We start from the raw sequence: 22,304 nt of genomic DNA, 5'->3' as shown, positions 1-22,304 counted from the left end.
TATTTTAAGAGCTGGTAGGGTGGTGCACACCTTTGATCCCAGTACTTGGGAGGCAGAGGTAGGGGGATCACTGTGTTCAAGGCCACCCTGAGACTGCATAGTGAATTCCATGTCAGCCTGGGCTAGAGAGAGACCCTATGTTGAAAAAGCAAAGGAAAAAAAAATTTAAAAAGAAAGAAACTGGACAATGACTTTGGAACATGGCCTCATGAGGACCTGGCATTTGCCTTGCTTTTTCAGTCTCTTAAGAGCATCTGCCAGGGCCTTCATATGCACCATTATGGTTGCATAGAAAGGTGGTGAAAAGAGAGCAATTCTTCTATTAAAGTTGATAATGTATTTTATTCTGAGCAGCAAATCTTCCATACTGTCTGTTTTATTAATTTTTATTTGATTTTTCTGAGGTAGAGTCTTAATTTAGCTCAGGCCTGGAATTCATTGTGTAGTCTCAGGGTGGCCTCAAACTCAAGGTGATCCTCCTACCTCTGCCTCTGAGTGCTGGGATTAAAGGTGTGCGCCACCATGCCCGGCAATACTGTCAGTTTTAAAAGTTAGAAATCAGTGATGATGCTTAGTCTGTTGACTGTCATCTTATGGATCTGTGTACTATGAGTTTTATTTTATTTTATTTTTGCTTTTTCGAGGTAGGGTCTCACTCTAGCCCAGGCTGACCTGGAGTTCACTGTGTAGTCTCAGGGTGGCCTCGAACACATAGCGATCCTCCTACCTCTGCCTCCCAAGTGCTGGGATTAAAGACATGCGCCACCACACCTAGCATGAGTTGTATTTTTATTCCATGCTCTCCATTCAGTCATAGACCTCTCTACTGCTGAAGAGAAATATCAAATATTTCCTTCTCTTTACACTTTCATTAGTTTTCTTCTGTTATAAGTCATGGCTCTTGCATAGTATTTTTTTTTTTCCCTTAAAACTTGATCCATCCTGTCCCCTTCTTTTGTTTGTCAAGGTAGGGTCTGTCTTTAGCTCAAGCTGACCTGGAATTCCCTACGTAATTTCAGGGTGGCCTTGAACTCCCAGTGATCTTCTTACCTCTGCATCCGGAGTACAGGGAATCAAGGTGTGAGCTACAATGCCCAGCTATCCTGTCCCCTTCTTTAACACCTTCAAATTGGGAAGGGAAACATACCTTTTAAAATAACTGTCTTGGGCTGGAGAGATGGCTCAGCGGTTAAGCGCTTGCCTGTGAAGCCTAAGGACTCTGGTTCAAGGCTCAATTCCCCAGGACCCACGTAAGCCAGATGCACAAGGGGGCGCATGCATCTGGAGTTTGTTTGCAGTGTCTAGAGGCCCTGGTGCGCCTATTTTTTCCGTCTCTTTCTCTCATAAAAAAATAAGAATAAAATATGTTTTTTAATTTTTTTGTTTATTTAATTTATTTATTTGAGAGCAACAGAGAGAAAGAGGCAGAGAGAGAGGGGGTTGAGGGAGGGAGGAAGGGAGAGAATGGGCGCGTCAGGGCCTCTAGCCACTGCAAACGAACTCCAGATGCATGCACCTCCTTGTGTATCTGGCTAACGTGGGTCCTGGGGAATCGAGCCTCGAACCAGGGTCCTTAGGCTTCACAGGCAAGTGCTTAACCGCTGAGCCATCTCTCCAGCCCAGAATAAAATATTTTTAAAAAGAACAATTTATGGTTTTTAGTAAATTTTATGGCTCTCTATATAGAGTTAGAAAGGAACCAAAGAAATGCATTTGTTTAAGTATATTATCTAATTTGAAGGAAGTGATCTAATTAATTTGATTTTTTTGAGTGTTCTTTGAGCTTATGTTTAATTTTATTTACGTATTTGCTGGGAGGGTGGGGGAACGGAAAGAGAAAAAGAATATGAATGAATATGGGTGTGCCAGGGCCTCTAGCCACTGCAAACAGACTGTGGAATCATGTGCTACTTTGTGCATCTGGCTTTACATGGATACTGGGGAATTGAACCCTGGTCATTGGGCTTTGTAGCCCAACTTAACTGCTGAGCCCTATCTCCAGCTCCCAAGCATTATGTTCAGATACACTTATATCTATCTAGAGGGCAATGAGTAAAATGGTTATGAAGATGGTTTTAAAAACTGATGAACAGGCTGGGCATGGTGGCACATGCCTTTTATTTTATTTTATCTTTATATTTTTGGTTTTTCAAGGTACGGTTTCACTGTAGCCCAGGCTGACCTGGAATTCACTAGGTAGTCTCAGGGTGGCCTTGAACTCACAGCAGTCCTCCTACCTCTGCCTTCTGAGTGCTTAGATTAAAGGTGTGCACCACCATGCCTATTTATTTATTTACTAGACAGATGGGGGAGTAGATAGAGAATGGATGTGCCAGGGCCTTTAGCCACTGCAGATGAGCTTCAGAAGCATGTGCCAACTTGTGCATCTGGCTTATGTGGGTCCTGGGGAATCAAACCTGAGTTCTTTGGCTTTGCAGGTTAGTGCCTTAAGCGCTAAGCATCCCTCTAGCCCCTTTTACATTTTTTTATTAAATTTTTTTTTACTTATTTAAGAGAGAGAATGGAAATGGGCAGTTATGCATCTAGCTTTATATAAATACTAGAGAATCGAATGTGGGCTGGCAGGCCTTACAAGCAAGCACCTTTGACTACTGATCCATCTCTGTAGTCTAGTTTATGTCTTTAATGTCAGCACTTGGGAGGCTATAAAAATAGGAGTATTGCCATGAGTTTAAGGCCAGCCTGGGCTGCAGAGTGAGTTCCAGGTAAGCTTGGGCTAGAGTGATATTGTACTTCAAAAAACAAACAGCAACAACAACAAAAACCCATGGGCTGGAGTGATAGCTTAGTGGTTAAACCACATGCCTGCAAAGCCAAAGGACCCAGGTTTGATTCCCCAGGATCCATGTAAGGTGGCACATGCATGTGGAGTTATTTGCAATGGATAGAGGCCCTGAATGCCCATTCTATTTTCCTTTTTCTCTCAAATAAATGAGTAAAATATTAGAGGAAAAAACCCCAAAACTAATGAAGGTAACTTGTAATATTGAATGAGGTTACTCAACCTGAAAAAAAAAATGGTGGTGGGGGGGGGAGGGCTAGATGGTCACAATCTAGCTTCACATGTGTAAAAAGAATAGCTGGGTAGAAAAATCAATATATTCTTTGAGTCTCCAAAGAGCAATGCTTTACGCATTACTATGGGTAGATTAAATAAAAAAGGAAAATTTAGCTGGGCGTGGTTAGTCCCCATGCTCAGCAGGCAGAGATAGGAAGATCACTGTGAGTTTGAAGCCAGTTAGGGGCTACAGAATGAGTTTCAGGTCATCCTGGACTAGAGTGAGACCTGCCTCAAAAAAACCCAAAACAAATAAACAACAACAACAAAAAAGAAAACAAGAAGAAAACTAACAGAAAAGAAATGAGACAGAACAGAGGGCAGAAAAGAGAGAGATAGTTATTTTGCCTTGACACATGAAGAATTTCTAGTAATCTCAATGGTCTGAATGTGGAAAGGACTATCCTTGGCTTAATAAGAACCATGTTAGTACAGCTCTTGGAAATGAGGGCAGGGTACCAGATGATGAAAAGTTAGGCTTGGTGGCTTCTAAGACGGTTTGTGGCACTGACAAGCTATGAATCAGCCCTCTGGAATTTGAATTGATGTCAGGGCAAGAATTATTTTAGGATGTGAATTAATAGCACTCACTGAGCTATTCATATGAGTGGCTAGCAGTAGTGAAACAGTCCATAGACATAGTGGCAACTCTGTCTTTCATTCATTCTGGGATCTTAGACTGTGTAGCCAATTAGTCTTTCTAAGCTCATTATTATTATTATTATTATTATTATTATTATTTTTTTGAGGGCAGGGTCTTGCTGAAGTCCAGGCTGACCTGGAATTCACCATGTAGTCTCAGGGTTGCCTTGAACTCCCAGTGATCCTCCTACCTCTGCCTCCCGAGTGCTGGGATTAAAGGCATGAGCCACCATGCCTGGCTCTCATTTTTTTCATTTTTAAGATACATACTGATTTTTAAAATCTGATGGCTAGAGAGATGGCTCAGTGGCTAAAGGCACTTGACTCTGCAAGCCTGCTGACCAGTTTGGATTTCCAGCACTCAAATAAGCCTGATTCAAAGCAATGCACCATCTGCAGTGATGGGAGGTAGGGCCGGACAAATTCCAAAACTCCAGGGACTGCTAATCTGGCCTTCCCCAGTGGCAGAGTAACAAGAGAGACCAAATAACAAAAAATTATTTTTTTATTTTAGGGGTTTTGAAACAGACTCATGTAGCCCAGGCTGGCCTTGAACTTGCTATGTAGCCTTTGATGACTCCTTCCTAAACTTCTTGCCTAGGGATACAGGCGTGTGCGACCATGCCCAACTTCTCAACTTTACCCTGTGTAAAGTGGGGTCATGGTGGGCGGGGATGTAGCACGGTTGGCGCAGTACCTGCCTAGCATGCGCCAGGCCCTGTGGGAACCCAGCACCACACACACTGGGCTTGGTGGTGCATGATATTCGGAAGAGCACAGGTTGTCTTAGGATAAAATCTTTGGCTTACATTTTTAAAATATCAGCTCTATTGAGTTATCTCCAATTTTTTAAAAGCTACAGTTCAGAAACACTGACAAATATATAATGTGCACCTACTGTCCACATCATGATCAGTAACAGGTCAGCTAACAACTGTCCATAGGCCAATGTATGGTCTGTTGCCAGGTGTTTTAAAAAAATTTTTATTTTTATTTTTTTATTCATTAGAGAGAGAGAGAGAGAGAGAGAGAGAGAGGCTGATAGAGAGAATGGGCATGCCAGGGCCTCTAGCCGCTACAAACAAGCTCTACATGCATGAGCCATCTTGTGCATCTGGCTTAGGTGGGTGCTTGAGAATTGAACCTGGGCCCTTTGGCTTTGCAGGCAAGCACCTTAACTGCTAAGCCATCTCTGCAACCCCCAGGTTTTTTATTTTATTTATTTATTTTTTTTCTTTTCACAATTTTTATTAACATTTTCCATGATTATAAAAAATATCCCATAGTAATACCCTCCTTCCCCCCCTCACTTTCCCATTTGAAATTCCATTCTCCATCATATTACCTCCCCATTTCAATCATTGTACTTACATATATACAATACCAACCTATTGAGTACCCTCCTCCCTTCCTTTTTCTTCCCTTTATGTCTCCTTTTTAACATACTGGCCTCTGCTACAATCATCTGTAGCTAGGATCCACATATGAGGGAGAACATGTGGTGCATGGCTTTCTGGGCCTGGGTTACCTCACTTAGTAGTTTTTTGTTTTTTTTTTTAACTGAACGTTCTCACTCTAGCCCAGGCTAGCCTCAAACTCAGGGTGATCCTCTTATCTCAGGCTCCTGGGTGCTGGGATTAAAGGTGTGCACCACCACCCTCGGCTGCGGCCAGGTTTTCTAAAGATTTGTGGTGGGTGGGGGTGGGGAGCAGTCATGTGTTCTCATTCTGTCCACAGCTCTGTGCTACAGTGACAGCTAAGCAGTTGCAGCAGACGGCTTACTGTTTTGGCTTTTGCAAAAGTTTGCTGGGCTGTGCTTCAGAACATTTTTCCACCCCAAAGTACCCTTATATCCCATTTGTAAATAATCTCTTCCCTCCACTGACAACCTGTAGTTCCTTGACGGCTTTAGCTCAGTGCTCTGCTACTGTGCTTTTCCCTTCTCTAGAATTTGACAGGAATGGCAGGCACCGTGCAGTATGGTCCTTTGCTAGGTTCGTGCTCTGGCGTGTCACCTGCTCTTACCTTGTGTTTCCTTTCTTCCAATTCTTAAAAATGCCTCTTTCATCTTGCTTTACTTTGAGTATTGCTTGTAAGAAACCCAGTGTTGCTTTTTTGTTTGTTTGTTTGTTTCCATTTAGGGTCTCACTCTAGCCTAGGCTGACCTGGAACTTGCCCTGTACTTCCAGGCTGGCCTTGAACTCAAAGCTGTCCACCTACCTGTCCCTCCCAACTGCTGAAATGTTTTGATTTGCCTTTTTTTTTTTTAACTTCCTTCGAATGATGTTGGTTTTATTTTTCTTTCTTTGTCCTGTTTCCAAACATTTTGTGGAAGCGTTCAAGGGTAGATACCCTTTAGCTATCTGATATTGGCTTGAGATTTTGTAGTTGGTGGTGTTGGTAGGAGCTTTGAGAAAAGGGGAGGGATTCGTCTTGCTGCTCTTTTGTCTGGGCTGGTTCTTATGTTCAGCATTTGTGCCATCTGCTGCAATAAGACAGGGCTGTGCTGACCATGTGACTTCCCTTGGAGGCATTAAGGGTCTGCTCTTCTGACTCTTATTCTACAGATTGAACATTGGTTGGAGTCCAATCTCTGGGTCTCTGGGTCTCCCCTAGGTGACTTACCAGAGCTGTAGGACCCTCTGGAAATGTCTTATCTGCTGGGACTCTTTGACCTGGGGTGCCAAGACCAAAATATTGGCTGTCCTTTTAGTCCCATGTCCTCACTGGTTTTGGCTTCTACGTCTGGTTGTCGAGTACCCAGAAGAGTGGGAATATAGAGCCTATCTGTATCTTCTGCCTTTAGCAGAGAGATCTAGTTAGAAGGTCCTATAAAAACCATAACACCGTTTATAACATCTAACTTAAGTTGTTTCTCAAGAGCACCGGCCTTTCCCCTTTTCCTTGAGTCTTCCCTAAAAGCAGGGCTCTGGCTGTTGCCTGTCTTACTGAGGCTTGTTGTGTCTTACTTGTTTCAGAAAATGGAATCATCAAGACAGATAAAGTGTTTGAAGTGATGCTGGCCACAGACCGCTCCCACTATGCAAAATGTAACCCTTATATGGATTCTCCACAATCAATAGGTAAGCTTTGGATTTCTGAAAGTGTTATAATTTCCATCACTAATCTTTAATTTTTGTAATTAAAAAAGACAAGGATACAGGTACTTATGATTCCCCTGTTAAATTTAATTTTATGACTCAACTTCATGATCTCCTTTTCATGATATCATGAAATCCTTCATGATATCCTTTTAAATAAAATATCTTTGTCTTCAAAATGTATAATATGAATAAGACATTTTTTTAAGTTTTGGAATATTTTGGGGCTGGGGACATGGGCCAGTGAGTGAAGTGTTTGCCTTGTGAGCATGAGGTCCTGGGGCCAGTCCCCAGGACCCGTCAACATGCCGTGTGTCGGAGCACACCTGTAACCCCGGCACTGGGGAGGCAGAGACACACAGATCAACGTAGGGCTCGCGCCTGCCAGCCCAGCCTGATTGACAAGATCCAGGCCAATGAGAGACCCTGTCCTGCCTCATCCCTTCCCAAAGGTGGATGGTGTGCCTTAGGAAAGACTCTTGAGGTTTTCTTTTCACCTCTACATACAAGCATGCATGCACACATGTGCCCTCATATACAAACACACACATGCATAAAAATGTCTTAAAATATTTATTGTAAATATTTTGCTTGTTTTGAGATAGAGTCTCACTCTAGCCTAAGCTGATCTGGAACTCATTATCCCAGACTGGCCTTGAACTTCATGGTGACCCTCCTGCCTCAGCCTCTTCAGTGCTAAGATTATAGGTGTGAGTGGCCATGCCTGGCTTGTTGTAGAGTATTTTAGTGAAAAACAAAAGTTTCAAAGCTGGTGAGATGGCTCCGTGTTTAAGGCATTTGCCTGCAAAGCCTAATAACTGGGGTTCGATTCCCAATAACCACGTAAAGCCAGATGCACAAAGTGGCACACACATCTGGAGTTGATTTGCAGTGGCTAGAGGCCCTGGCACATCCATTCTCATTCTCTCTCTGCTTACAAGTAAATAAAAATATTTAAAAAAAAACTTAACCAGAAGTTAACAGATTTTTTAGTTAAGGGCTGAGTTTTCCTTAGGGACCTTAATAGCTATTCACGTTAGCAAGAACTTTTCAAATCAGTAAACAAAATAGGTATAACTTCGTCTTACTGACTTTTCCACTTGACTGGCCTCGCTGCTTCGGCTTTCATTTGTTTCAGAAAGTTCTGCATTGAACTCCTTCTCCTGAAGCAGGTTTTCTGAGCTGCTGAGCCTTGGCAGTGGGCGCCTTTGAGGCTTAGAAGTGCCTCAGGATTCTGTGGCCAGCTGCCGAGCTGTCTTCTTTTGAAGCACTGTGACAGTCAGCAGGAAGATCCTGGGGAGCTTCTGAGCCCCGAAGGCACCCGCTACCACCACTCAGCAAACATCGCCTCAGAGGCAGAAGAGGTAAATACGCTTCGTAAGGTAACACTGGAGGACAGGAAGTAGCCAACGATAGTGTTGAAGTCACATTAGGTGGTAACAGAGAGAGTCACTGAAGCACTTTATTAGTCTCTGGAGCAACTTTGGCCATGTAATTTATTTAAAATCTTGCCAGAAATGTGAAGCACTTTAATTTTGCAAAGATTGTGCATATTTGTTTTATATATGGCGGTTTATTTTTTCACAAATCTGAAGGAAAAAAAGTTTTAAAAAAAATCTATTAATTCTCAACTTGCTGAAATCTCTTCTGGGCCTAATGGTGCAAGCCTGTAACTACTCTTACATGGGAAGCCGAGGCAGGACGGCTGTGAGCCTGCCTGGGCCGCATAGTGAGACCCTCTTAGGAAGAGAGCAGCTGAAAGAGAAAGAAAAGAAAGCAGTCATAGTGGCGTGCGCCTGTAATCCTAGCACTCGGAATGGAAACAGATCATGGGTCCCAGGCCACTCTCAGCTACGTGAGACCTGGTGTCCAAGAAAAGAAGGGAGGAAAGGATTTTTCTTAGCTGATAATATAGGAAGTGATTTTTTTTTTTTTTTTTTTTTTTTGAGGTAGGGTCTCACTCTAGCTCAGGCTGACCTGGAATTCACTATGTAGTCTCAAGGTGGCCTCAAACTCTCAGCAATCCTCCTACCTCTGCCTCCCGAGTGCTGGGATTAAAGGCGTGTGCCACCACGCCCGGCTAAGAAGTGATGTTTTTTTAGAACTAGTAGAACTCATGATTAGATGAGCACATTAGCCTTTGGCATGGCTGTGTTTTCTTTTTTCTTTGTTTTTTTTTTTTTTTTTTTTTTGGTTTTTCGAGGTGGGGTCCACTCTAGCTGAGGCTGACCTGGAATTAACTCTGTAGTCTCAGGGTGACCTCGAACTCACGGTGCTCCTCCTACCTCTGCCTCCTGAGTGCTGGGATTAAAGGCGTGTGCCACCATGCCCGGCTCTATTCCTTTGGATTTTTAAGGTAGGGTCTCACTGTAGCTCAGGCTGACCTGCAATTCACTATGGAGTCTCAGGGTGGCTTCGAACTCATGGCAATCCTCTTACCTCTGCCTCCTGAGTGCTGGGATTAAAGGTGTGCACCACCCTGCCCAGCTAGTTTTTATAATCTTAAGAAAATAAAATTTGACCCACCCACACCACCACCCCACCACTCCACCACCCACCACCACCACCACCACCACCACCACCACCACGACCACCACCTACGAAAAAAGAAGCTTAAAAAAAAAAAAAAAGAAAAGAAAATTTGTTACAGAATTGGCAAAAAGTAAATATCAGAAAATACAATCATAGCTGGGTGTAGTGGCACATGCCTTTAACCCCAGCACTCAGGAGGCAGCTGTAGGAGAATCGCCATGAGTTCAAGGCCACCCTGACATTACAGAGTAAATTCTAGGTCAGCCTGGGCTAGAGAGAGACCCTACCTCAACCAAAAAAAAAAAAGCTTATAAAAACTAAAAAGAATTGTGGTGGAAACCACTGTGTGGGTGTTAGGAAAGGAACTACAGGAAACGCTTGGTATGTTTTCATAGCTGAATGCATCAGTAGTTCTTTTCTTGTTTTTGCAGGTTTCCAAGCAACAATCAGCGCTCCGCACATGGTAAGTTCACTGTGTTCATTCATTACACAGATAATTCATGGTCATTTTCTTAAGACTTTCAAGTAGTTTAAAATTTGAAAGCCGGGCGTGGTGGCGCACGCCTTTAATCCCAGCACTCAGGAGGCAGAGGTAGGAGGATCACCGTGAGTTCAAGGCCACCCTGAGACTGCAGAGTTAATTCCAGGTCAGCCTGGACCAGAGTGAGACCCTACCTCGAAAAACCAAAAAAAAGAAAAAAAATTTGCGAGGTAGAAGGATCACCCAGAGTTCTAGGCCAGCCTGGGGCTACAGAGTGAGTTCCAGGTCAACCTGAGCTAGTGAAACCCTACCTCAAAACAACAACAAAAACAAAAATGAAAAAGGAAGTTTAAAATTTGGGGGCTGGGGAGATGTCTCAGGTTTTAAAGGTTTTAAAGGTTTTAAAGCCTGCTGGCCCTGGCTCATATCTCCAGCACCCATGTGAAAACCAGACCCAAAAAGTGGCGTAAGCATCTGGCATTCCATTTGCACTGGCAAATACTTTTATGAAGATTATTATTACCTCCTAGCTATATTTGGTAAGTTTGTTCTGCTACAGAAGATTACATCTAACTTAAACTTATGTCTTCAAAATTGATATTTGTTTTTATAGTAATTCATATTAGAAATACACTCAGACCACAAAAGAGAATGACCAAGCAATTTAAGTATTCTCCTTCAAGTACGTTGGGGCCTCCAGCCACAAGGGCTGGAGGGATGGCTTTGCGGTTAAGGTGTTTGCCTACAAAGCCAAAGGATCCAGGTTCAATTCCTCAGGACCCATGTTAGCCAGATGCACAAGAGGGCACACATGCCTTTAGTTCATTTGCAGTGGCTGGAGGCCCTGGTGTGCCCATTCATTCCCTCTCTCTTTTGCTCTCTCTCCCCCCCCCTCTTTCTCTGTCAAATAAATAAAATAGAAATAAAATCTTCAAAAATTTATTTATTTGAAAGGGAGAAAGGCAGACAGAGGGGTGGGGGGGACGATGGGGGCATGCCAGGGTTTCTAGCCACTATAAACAAATTCCAGACACATGTGCCACCTGTGCATTTGGCTTTACATGGGTACTAGAGAATCAATCTTGGGTCCTTTGGCTTTGTAGGCAAATGCCTTAACCACTAAGTCATCACCCCCCTTTGTTTTGGATCTTTTTTTTTTTTTTGGTTTTTCAAGGCAGGGTCTCGCTTTAGCCCAGGCTAAACTGGAATTCACTCAGTAGTCTCAGGGTGGTCTTGAACTCACTGTGATCTTCCTACCTCTGCCTTTAGAACTTAAGCCATTGGGCTTCCTAAGCAAGTGCCTCTAACCAGTGAGTCATTTCTCTACCCCTTAAGTTTGAATTTTAATCCATATGCTGTATATCTAATTAGTGAAACACTTTAAATGCAAGTAATCTAATCAAATAATGAGAATTGTCTTATACAATTCCTGTGTGGATCTTAGTATGTTTTCATTATCTTTATACATGATAACTAAAGAAAAATTGGTAGACAGTTGGCAAATTTATACAACATGATATACGTACTTCTATAATTTTTATTTTTTTAAATTTTTTGTTCATTTTTATTTATTTATTTGAGAGCGACAGACAGAGAAAGAGGCAGAGAGAGAGAAAGAGAGAGGGAGGGAGAAAGAATGGGCGTGCCAGGGCCTCCAGCCATTGCAAACGAACTCCAGATGCATGCGCCCCCTTGCGCATTTGGCTAACGTGGGTCCTGGGGAATCAAGCCTTGAACTGGGGTCCTTAGGCTTCATAGGCAAGCACTTAACCACTAAGTCATCTCCTCAGCCCTAATTTTTCTTTTTTAAAAAATGTTTTATTTATTTGTTTGAGAGAGAGAGAATCAGCAGAAAAAGAGAATGGGCATGCCAGGGCCTCCAGTCACTGCAAACAAACTGAAGGCGCGTGCGCCCCCTTGTGCATCTGGCTAACATGGGTCCTGGGAAGTCAAACCTGGGTCCTTAGGCTTCGCAGGCAAACACCTTAACCACTAAGCCATTTCTCCAGCCCTGAATTTTTTTTAACTTTTTGTTGACAACTTCCATAAATGGAGATGATATAACCTGATCATAATCCTCTCCCAATACTCCCCCATACCCTTCCCAAATTCCCCCTCCAATGATTCCCTTCTTTCCAACTAGTCTCCTTTCTATTTTGATGCCAGCAATTTTTCCCCTCCTAGTTTGGAGGTCTTGTATACTTCTGGTCTTGAAAACAAAAAACATTTTGTATGCTTTCTCTTGGCAGCATGCATACGCACTAGAACTTCTGTTTGACCAGCTGCATGACGGAGCTAAAGCCCTGGACGTGGGGTCTGGAAGTGGAATCCTCACTGCATGCTTTGCACGGATGGTAAGAGCTTCACTTACTCGTTTCATTCTGATCCTGACAGAAATGTATTGTATGATTTGGCTGTATATAGTTTTTCACCAGTAGTTTTCCCATTTTGTTTTTGCTCTAACTAGTATGACAATTTAACTTTAATATGCATCCTTTAGAATTTTATTGTTGCTGCAAGTTGCAGAACAGAAGCCACAAGTGGTCGAGCCCTCAGAGAATTTGTTCAGCATATCTAATGAGAGTCAGGGCATGCCTCACTTCGTGTGTGGCTGGAGTTAAAAGCGTACCTGCTCTCACTGACAGTGCTTTCTCCTGGGGTCCTGCAAGGCTTGCTGTTATGTTGCTCCATATGTTAGTAGTTTCATTATTAGACAGAACCTGCCCTTGGGATCCTAAGATTGCACAAAAACTACACTTTGTCAAGTTCTTACTGGAGACAAAAGAACAGAGGGGGCTTATTTTTCAGGCACCGTATCACGTATCTTCTCATTGTTGGGAATGAATACCTAACCTGAGGCAGCTTATGGAAGGAAAGGGTTTATATCTGGCTCATAGTTTAGTTCAGGAATTTTTGTTGTAGTTGTTGTTTGTTTTGTTTTGTTTTTGAGGAGGATATTCCTCTAGTGCTGGCTGACCTGGAACTCACTCTGTGGCCTAGGCTGATCTCAAACTCAGGGTGATCCTTCTATCTCAGCCTCCCTAGTGCTGGGATGGAAGGCATGCACTACCACACCCAGCCTGCCTTAATGTTTGTGTTTGTTTTAATATTTTATTTATTTGAGAGAGAGGAAGAGGCAGATAGAGAGAATGGGCATGTCAGGGCCTCCAGCTACTGCAAACGAACTCCAGACACATGTGCCACCTTGTGCATCTGGCCTACGTGGGCCCTGGGGAGTCACACCTGGGTCCTTAGGCTTTGCAGGCATGCGCCTTAACCATTAAGCCATCTCTCCAGTCCTTGTTTGACGTTGTTGTTACTATATCTTAAGCATCTAGAGTAGTACCTAGTATATATTTTGTTTGTTTTTAGAGGTCACATCCTTGGTAGTGAACATCAGACATGCTTTTTTTTTAGGGTTTTGCTCTAACCCAGGCTGACCTGGAATTCACTGTGTAGTCTCATGTTGGCCTTGAACTCAAGGCAGTCTTTTCTACCTCTGCCTCCCAAATGCTGGGATTAAAGGCGTGCACCACCACGCCTGACTTAGACATTCTTTCTTTTTGTTAAAATATTTTATTCATTTATTCACTCGGGGAAGTGAGAGAATGGGCACCTTGTGCTTCTGGCTTACATGGGTTTTGGGGAGTCAAACCTGGGTCCTTAGGCTTTATAGCCAAGTGCCTTAACCACTAAGCCATCTCTCTAGCCCCAGACATTTTTTTATTAAAAAATTGGGAATAGGGCTGGATAGATGGCTTAGTGGTTAAGGTGCTTGCCTGCAAACCCAAAGGTTCAATTCCCCAGGACCTATGTAGGCCAAATGCACAAGGTGCAGTTTGTTGGCAATGGCTGGAGGCCCTGGAACATCATTCTTTTACTCTCTTTCTCTTTCTTTCTGTCAAATAAAGAAAGAACAAAAAATATTTTTAAAAAGGTTGGAAATAGCATTTAATCAGTGACTTTTTCTCTAGACTTGACATGTTTCTAGCTTTGGAGAAATACTTATTTTTAAGTCATTGGTTTTTGAGGTATGTTTGAAAATACTAATATTTTCAAATTTTGCCACATGCTTATTAGTCAGCACCTCTCACGTGATGTTAGTTAACTCTTATCTCCTGTATGGGTGTGTATCCTTTTCATTTTCATGTTGTATGTGTGGAGCCTGATTCATAGCATTGGAGGCTGAAAGCATTGCTGTTGAAAGTGGTGGAATTCAGAAAAGAACAAAGTCTCCTCTGACTTTAGAACCTTTATTCTGGTAAACATTCTTTTGCAATTAATACTGATATTTATGTTGTCTTTATATATATTTATGTATTTTCATGTATGCCACTATCAGAAATAGAATCAGGTGTAGAAATTCCTGCACATAATTAAAAAAAAATATTTAGGGCCTTTTTTTTTGACAGGGTCTCACACTGCAGCTCAAGCTGGCCCCAATCTCATTATGTAGCCCAGCTTTGTCTGGGCCTTGCTATCCTCCTGCCTCAACTTCATTTATCTATTTGAAAGTGACTGAGATAGAGAGAGAGAGAGAGAGAGAATGGGCGCACCAGGGCCTCCAGCCACTGCAAATGAACTGCAAATGAACTCCAGACGCGTGCGCCCCCTTGTACATCTGGCTAACGTGGGTCCTGGGGAATCCAGCCCCGAACCAGGGTCCTTAGGCTTCACAGGCAAGCGCTTAACTGCTAAGCCATCTCTCCAGCCCTAAAACATTTATTTTTTATTTATTTATTTGAGAGCGACAGACACAGAGAGAAAGACAGATAGAGGGAGAGAGAGAATGGGCGCGCCAGGCTTCCAGCCTCTGCAAACGAACTCCAGACGCGTGCGCCCCCTTGTGCATCTGGCTAACGTGGGACCTAGGGAACCGAGCCTTGAACCGGGGTCCTTAGGCTTCACAGGCAAGCGCTTAACTGCTAAGCTATCTCTCCAGCCCCCCTAAAACATTTTTATGTAACATTTTAATATTTAAAATTACACTCTTCTGTTTTTTTTATTATTTTAAAAATTTATTTGTTTGCAAGAGAGGGAGAGAAAGAGGTAGAGAGAGAGAGAGAATGGATGCACCAGGGCCTCCAGCCACACTGTAAACCAACTTATAAAAATTATCGCACTGCCGGGCTCCCCTAGCTGGTAGTGCTGAGAAAGGACCAGGCCCGCTGCTTCCTCCCAAGGGGTTGAGGAGGAGGACGAGTGTCCACGACTCCGAACCTCTCCTAGTCACCGGAGAAAAACCACACTGCATTGGGAGTCTTGTCAAAGCAGAAACTCGCTTTATGGTTACAGGCGGTGGCCTATATAGTGTTGAGAACGAAGGCGGGATCTCAGGAAAGGGCGAGGTGTAAGGGCCAACAGCATATTGCGACTTTTGAGATGATTGGTGCTAAGCGCGGGAACTCTAACCTTTTGGCAGGAGTCCAGGCCAGAGGCAATGCGGCGCCCTGCTGAGTCCCAGCTGGCCAGAGACAGGTCGCCAAACTCTAGCTAGCTCAGGGAAGTTCCACTAGGCCTCGCGTCGGGCCTCTCAAGGCCCAACATTGCACTACCATTAAGTATTAGTAATTAAATCCTGTTTCAAAGTTCTGGACTTAAAAACTAGAAATCTAAGGTAGAATTTTTTTAATACTATTATCTTGCATTTAATTGCTTAAGTATAATTGTTAATAAGGATTAAAGTTAATAAAATTGTATGTGATAATTATAATAAACTGACTGTTTAATTGAAGGCTTACACTGTTTATTTTTGAGTTCTCATTGCAGAGAATGTGACTTTAATTAAGGAAACTTTTTTCTTTTTCTTCTTCTTCTATTTTTTTTTTTTTTTTTCAGGGTAGGGTCTCACTCTAGCCCAGGCTGACTTGGAATTCACTGTGTAGTCTCAGGCTGGTCTTGAACTCTCGGCGATCCTCCTACCTCTGCCTCCCAAGTGCTGCAATTAGAGGCGTGTGCCACCATGCCCGGCTTAATTAAGGAAACATTTTAATGACACTTAGAAAAGCAAATTTAGCCCAAGTTGTATTGAATTATTTTTTCTCTTCCAGGTTGGAAGTAACGGAAAAGTCATAGGAATTGATCATATTAAAGAGCTAGTAGATGATTCAATAAATAACGTCAGGAAGGACGACCCGTCACTTTTGTCTTCAGGGAGAGTACAGCTGGTTGGTGAGCATCACAACACTGCATTCTAGACAGTTCTTAGTTTCAGAAGACCTTTGTGTGAGCCGAGGAAGACTCAGAGCTCAGAATTGCACTCTTCTCATTCTCTTTTAGTACTAAACTTAAAAAAAAAAGACTTCTTTTGACCATCGTAGCAAATGTGACGTACTGCACCTCTTTATTAGGATTATAAGCAAGTGATACTTTCCTTTATGTAATATTTTAATTCATAGACGTATGTGTGTGGTGTGCGTGCGTGCACGTGCGCTCTGTGGAGGTCAGAGGACAGCTTTGGGGAGCCTTTTTGGAGACAGTGTCTCTTGCTGCTGCAAAGAACTGTCATCCTGCAAGCAGATGTTATACCAGCTGCCCACTTGCTTCAGATACCCCTGGCTCCACCTCCATCGTCGTCGGGGTGTTGGGATCACGGGTGCACGCACTGCTTTACATCCAGCTTTATGTGGGTGCGGGGAAATTGAACCCATGCTGGCAGGTTTTGCCTGCAAGTACGAATTACCAGTGAGCCATCTCTCCGGAGAGCCTCCTTATGATCTTTAGTTTTGTGAGGTATGGTCTCACTGTAGCCCAGGCTGACCTGGAATTCAGTATGTACTCTCAGGCTGCCCTTGAACTCACAGTGATCCTCCTACCTCTACCTCCTGAATGCTGGGATTAAAGGTGTGCTCCACCATGCCCAGCCTTTTTTTTCCTGATTATGATTTTAATCGAGCATTTTCCTACTTACCAGTGAGACCGAGTATGTTTTCTTCATCTTTGCCCATTGGCATTGTCTCTGTGGGGAAGTAAGTGCCTATTCAGGTAGTGGATTGTTGGTGCGTTTAGATACTAGCCCTGTGTTGCTTCATACATGCTGCCAGCCGTTTCCTTCTGTGTCATGTAATTTCATATGGCTTCATCCTCCTATAATTCCTCACATTGTTTGGTCTGCATAGATTTTCAAAGCACAACTTTTTTCCAGTGGGTGATGGAAGAATGGGTTATGCCGAAGAAGCCCCCTTCGACGCCATTCACGTAGGAGCCGCCGCTCCGGTCGTGCCCCAGGCAGTGAGTTAAGATTTCTGTGTGGGTTTGTGTAGTGAAGTCAAATAAAACCCAAAAAGGTTTATGTAGAAATGACTTGCCAGATGATGTTGAGAATATGTTTAGACTTTTATACATTTAGTTCATACTGTGACAGTATATCATTAACCTGTATATGTATTAGTTGGAAGAGAAAGTATAAAACAATTTTCAACAGAGTAGTCAAGGAGACATTATATAATGATGGAACTTGAACTAAATCTTACAGAATCCTTAGCTACCTGTTGACTTAGTCGCCAAATTGTATTTATGTAGTCTTAACTGAACATTGTTTTAATAAAAGTGGTGATTGGTCAGATTGAGAGATAGAAGTAGACTATTAAGAAATCTCAATCTTTATCTAGCATTTAATTGGAAATATAAAGGTAATAGTAGATGTTGTAGTCAGCTCCACTTTGCTGGGAGGAGTATGTAATCAGACACAGTTTATGGGAAGAAGGGAATTGTTTAAGCTTACAGATCCAGAGGAAGTCCCTTCAGTGGCAGAAAAGGCTGGCTCTCTTTCAGAAATCCAGAGGGAAAACTGCTGCGAGCAGGAGCCTTCTGAGCCCAAACCTGTAGTCTCTGCATGCCCGTGGGCTAGAATTCAGGTCCTCCCCCGGGACCCAGCCCTAGTCTGGCCTGCTGGGGGCCGAGGCGCAAACTACATTTTAATAAAGCACCCGAGGCTATGGGGCTATGCATTTTAAGCTGTCACATTCAGACCACCTCCCTGGAAGACACAGTTAAAGGATTTTAGATGACTGGATTCAGGAACAAGCTTAGGGGTGTGGAGAAGTCTCTCCCTCTCCTTCTTTTTTTTTTTTTTTTTTAAATAAACATTTAAACTCAGGAAAACAGCTCCCAGAAACAACTCAGTACTTGGAAGTATCATTCTGATAAAAGTTAAAAATGGGGAGAATAAGTTATGCTTGCCATTTTATAATGGAGGGCAACTTTCCTGGGATAGTACTATCCAGAGTCCAAGATGGCAACTTTCCTAGGATAAACAGAGTCCAGTTGTTTTGTTTTTTTTTTTTTCGAGGTAGGGTCTCACTCTAGTCCAGGCTGACCTAGAACTCACTATGTAGTCTCAGGGTGGCCTCAAACTCACAGGGATCCACCTACCTCTGCCTCCTGAGTACTGGGATTAAAGGCATGTACCACCACACCCAGCCAGAGTCCAGTTTTGTCCTTGCTGTGTTTGTGGAATGGGAAAACATAAGGTCATGTTCCAGTGTAACATAGAATTTCAGCCTTTTCTGACTGGAGGGAGGGCTTCCACTGAGTGGTCCTGGTTCTTTAATATCAGGATTGTCCTCATTTGAATACTGCAGGACTCCTGCTCGGCTTTCCCCGCCTGGGGCAGTTCTCGTACAGTTCAGTCTCTAGCTTTCCCTCATCTCTGCTTTAGTGAGGCCTCAGACTTGAGAGGTAACAGGGTAGCAATTTCTTGCTGATTTCCTGCATTTTCCTCCCTCTTTCTCTCCTTCCATTCCAACCCTCAAAGATCCAGAACAGTTACTCAGGCATTAGCATCCTCTGTATTGATGTCAGTCCATTCATGTGAGTCCAAACAGGTACTCTGTTAGGTGCTAGGACAAAGTTTAGTCGGTGAGGCTGAGGGCAAGTGATAAGTGGGGGATTGAGTGATAGTGTGACACTCCAAGCGTGGGCAGGAAGCTTGCTGTACCTGTGTGTTCTGCATTCGGCCAACAACGGATGCAAGCAATATTTGAGAAGAAGAATTCAGAAAGTTACAAAAAGCAAAATTTGAATTTACTGTCCACAAAGTACTACAGTGAATCCCTTCAGACCGTACATTAGATAGGGTATGTATGTCATCTAGAGATGGTTCGAAGTGTGTGTAAGGAAGCTGTGCATAAGTTATGTGCGTGTGTGCTGTTTTTATAAAGGATTGAGCTACTAGCGATTTTGTCATCCATGAGGAAGGAGTCCTGTCACTAATGCCCCCAGGATACTGAGAAATGATGACAGGAAGTGTGCTTCTGCTCTCTGCCTATGGACAGTGAACATTATAGATAGTGATACCAAAGTACTGTTAATGTAGAAAATCTATAACTTGGTGTGTGTGTGCTTTGTTTTTCCTTCAGCTAATAGACCAGTTAAAGCCTGGTGGAAGACTCATACTGCCAGTTGGTCCAGCGGGTGGAAACCAGATGTTGGAACAGTATGACAAGTTACAAGATGGCAGCGTCAAAATGAAGCCTCTGATGGGGGTGATCTATGTGCCTTTAACAGACAAAGAGAAGCAGTGGTCCAGGTGGAAGTGATTTTCTCTTCTGCTCTCTCTTCTGCACACACAAGGTGAAGGGTGTGGATTTAAGACCCTGGCCTGCGAGAGCTGCTCTTGTTGCTCCCTTCATGCTACTCCATAAAGCTTCGGAAAGTGCCGCAGTCAGTGCGTGACGTTTGTGCATGGTTCGCTCTTCCTGCATCTTAACTCATGGCTTTGGGAAAGGGGAGGGTGAGACTTGATTGGCACAAAGATATTTTGTTTTTGAGAGAGTTGGACCCGTAGTTCCTAAAGATATTTATGCATCCTAAGTCACTCTGTTAATGTAGTTATAAATCATTTTTACAGCACTGCATGGCCATGGAAACCCAGGCTTTGATCTGGAAAAGCAGCAGCCATCATTTCCTGCCTTGTTTACTCGCTTGTACCACTGGGATAAGGAGAAAATAGGAAAAGATACTTGTTCCAGTTTTCAGAGATCTGAATCCCAAGAGAATGTTCTGCCTGTCTGGTTGATTTCTTTTAGCCAGCTCACAGACATCCACAGCTCGTGGCTCTTGCACATCAGCTGGGGTTTCAGAGCCACCATGACGGAAGAATGTCTCAGCATTCTTTGGATGAAGCCAGCCAATTTTCAGTCATTCCGGCTAGGTTACTGGGCGGGGGAGAGTTCTAGAAGCTGATCAGAGACTGTAGGTCTCACACCAGCAGTACACAGCAGTCCCACAGCAGCTGCTGGCTGCCTTCGTAGGTGACAAGGCGTAATCTGGCTGTTGAATTCGAAGCTATGACTTCCGCTTTACCTCCCCTCCCCTCTCCCTTGGAGACATCAAACCAGTACAGAAGAGTGTCATTCGCTAGACTGCTTGAAGTTAGATGTCAAAATAAGGAAGGGCTCACAGTTTTCTTGCCTTACAATCTATTTTTGCTTGACAAGAAGATTCTTATTTTAACACTGTTTTCTTAGTAAATGATAATTTTAAGTTCAAACCTTTTAATTTTGTTTTTTTAAATAAAGAGACAAGGTACTGTTTGAATATTTATTTGCAAGAAGTTGATAATCTAAGTTTGCTCAAAATGCTGCCCGTTTTTTTTGTTTTTCTGAGGTGTAGGGACTGCTCTAGCTCAGGCTGACGGAAATTCATTGTGTAGTCTCAGTCTGGCCTCAAACTCAAAACAGTCCTTCTACTTCTGCCTCTTTGGTGCTGGGATTAAAAGGCTTATTATTATTATTTTGAGACAAGTTCTTAATATGTAGTCTGGCCTAGCCTTAAACTTTGATCACTGTGCTTGGCTTCACTTTTTATCAGTCAGTCTGGCTTTTCTAAGACATCGTCCTGGGAATTGTATTTCTCTCTCTCTCTCTCTCTCTCTCTCTCTCTCTCTCTCTCTCTCTCTCTCTATATATATATATATATATATATATATATATATATATATATATATATATATATATACATACATTTTAGCCAGATGTGGCAGCGCACGCCTTTAATCCCAGCACTTGGGAGGCTGAGGTAGGAGGATCGCTGTGAGTTTCAGGTCAGCCTGAGACTCCATAGTGAATTTCAGGTCAGCTTGGGCTAGAGAGAGACCCTACCTCAACCCCCCCCCCGCCATACATATATATATGTTTGTTTGTTTGTTTTTGTTTTTTCACGTGACCTATATCTGTTCCGTTTCAGCCAATGTATACTTAAAATGATCTTATTTGCTTGTTAGTTTTTCAAAGTAGGGTCTCACTCTAGCTCAGGCTGACCTAGAATTCACTATGCAGTCTCAGGCTGGCCTTGAACTCAGTGATCCTCCTACAGTGTGCACCACCACACCAAGCTTTTTAAATTTTATTTATTTTTATTTGTTTATTAGCGACAGGTAGAGAGAGAGAGAATGGACACACCAGGGGCTCCAGCCACTATAAACGAACTCCAGATGCTTGCACCGCCTTGTGCATCTGCCTTACGTGGGTTTTGGGGAATTGAGCCTCCAACCGGGGTCCTTGAACTTCACAGGCAAGCATTTAATCGTTAAGCCATCTCCATCCCCACATCCAGCTTTTAAAAACTAATCTTCACATGCAAAAAAAGAATATAATATTTTAAGTTGCCTTTAAAAAAAGGAATACATAATAATGCTTTTGGCAGTTTCCTCATTAAATATTTTTCAGTGTAAGGGTCTTTCTGTTTTTTTTTTTTTTTTTTTGAGGTGAGGTCTTATTCTAGCCAGGCTTACCTAGAACTCACTGTACAGCCCAGGCTGACCTCCAGTTTATGGTGATCCTCCTACCTCAGCCTCACAACTGCTGGGATTAAAGGTCTGTGTCACCATGTCCTGCTATGGAGTCTTCCTGTTGAGATGAACTCTCATTGTTGCCTTGGCTGGCTTTGCACTTGAAATCTTCCTACCTCAGCTTCCCAAGTATCTGGGATTTTTTTTTTTTTTTTTTTTTTAGGTAAGGTCTCACTCTAGCTCAGGCTGACCTGGAATTCACTATGTAGTCTCAGGGTGGTCTTGAACTCTGGGTGATTCTCCCTACCTCTGCCTGCCTGAGTGCTGGGGTTAAATATGTGCACCACCCTGCCAGGCTCCCTTTCATTTCTTTAAATACATTACAGACTTGTGACTTACTTTTCTTCCGTAAAAGCTTTTGGTCTTTTCAGGTCTCAGCCCTCTATATAAGAACACTGTAGAAGCTTTGTTTTGTTTCGCTTTTTGATAGGAGGTCTGCTGTACTACCCAGGCAGCTCTTGATACACCCCCCCCAACGCCCCCCCCCCCCCCCCCCCCGCCCGGGCTCAAGTGACCCTCTTCCTTAGCCTGCGGAGTAGGTGGAACTAACAGGACAAGCCCCCATGTCTGCCTGTGTGCAGAGTTCTTAGTACCTCAGAACTAAGTTAAACTGTTAGGAAAGACTTCAGGATTTGGATTGCTGTTAATCTGATAGTGTATCTTCTCATTTGTTCTTGG

At 43.1% G+C, this 22,304-nt stretch overlaps 1 protein-coding gene across 2 annotated transcripts in view; it reads left to right on the top strand.

Moving 5' to 3' along the window:
* Window positions 1–22,304, top strand: part of Pcmt1 (protein-L-isoaspartate (D-aspartate) O-methyltransferase) — a 42,778-nt gene that overhangs the window by 17,393 nt on the left and 3,081 nt on the right. Inside the window, exons 2-7 of one of the 2 annotated variants that reach the window (XM_004651124.2) lie at window positions 6,700–6,804; window positions 9,786–9,817; window positions 12,085–12,189; window positions 15,886–16,006; window positions 16,980–17,065; window positions 19,195–19,364. In XM_004651124.2, the coding sequence (XP_004651181.1) occupies window positions 6,700–6,804; window positions 9,786–9,817; window positions 12,085–12,189; window positions 15,886–16,006; window positions 16,980–17,065; window positions 19,195–19,364 (619 nt within the window). Of the gene's footprint in view, window positions 1–6,699; window positions 6,805–9,785; window positions 9,818–12,084; window positions 12,190–15,885; window positions 16,007–16,979; window positions 17,066–19,194; window positions 19,409–22,304 lie in introns of both variants that reach the window. The other variant, XM_004651125.2, reaches the window with a different exon arrangement.

The sequence above is a fragment of the Jaculus jaculus genome, chromosome 9 (genome assembly GCF_020740685.1).
Source record: "Jaculus jaculus isolate mJacJac1 chromosome 9, mJacJac1.mat.Y.cur, whole genome shotgun sequence".
In the NCBI taxonomy this organism is placed as follows: domain Eukaryota; kingdom Metazoa; phylum Chordata; class Mammalia; order Rodentia; family Dipodidae; genus Jaculus; species Jaculus jaculus.
Note: the sequence above shows the minus strand (reverse complement) of the source record. Positions and strands in the feature narration are given on the sequence as shown.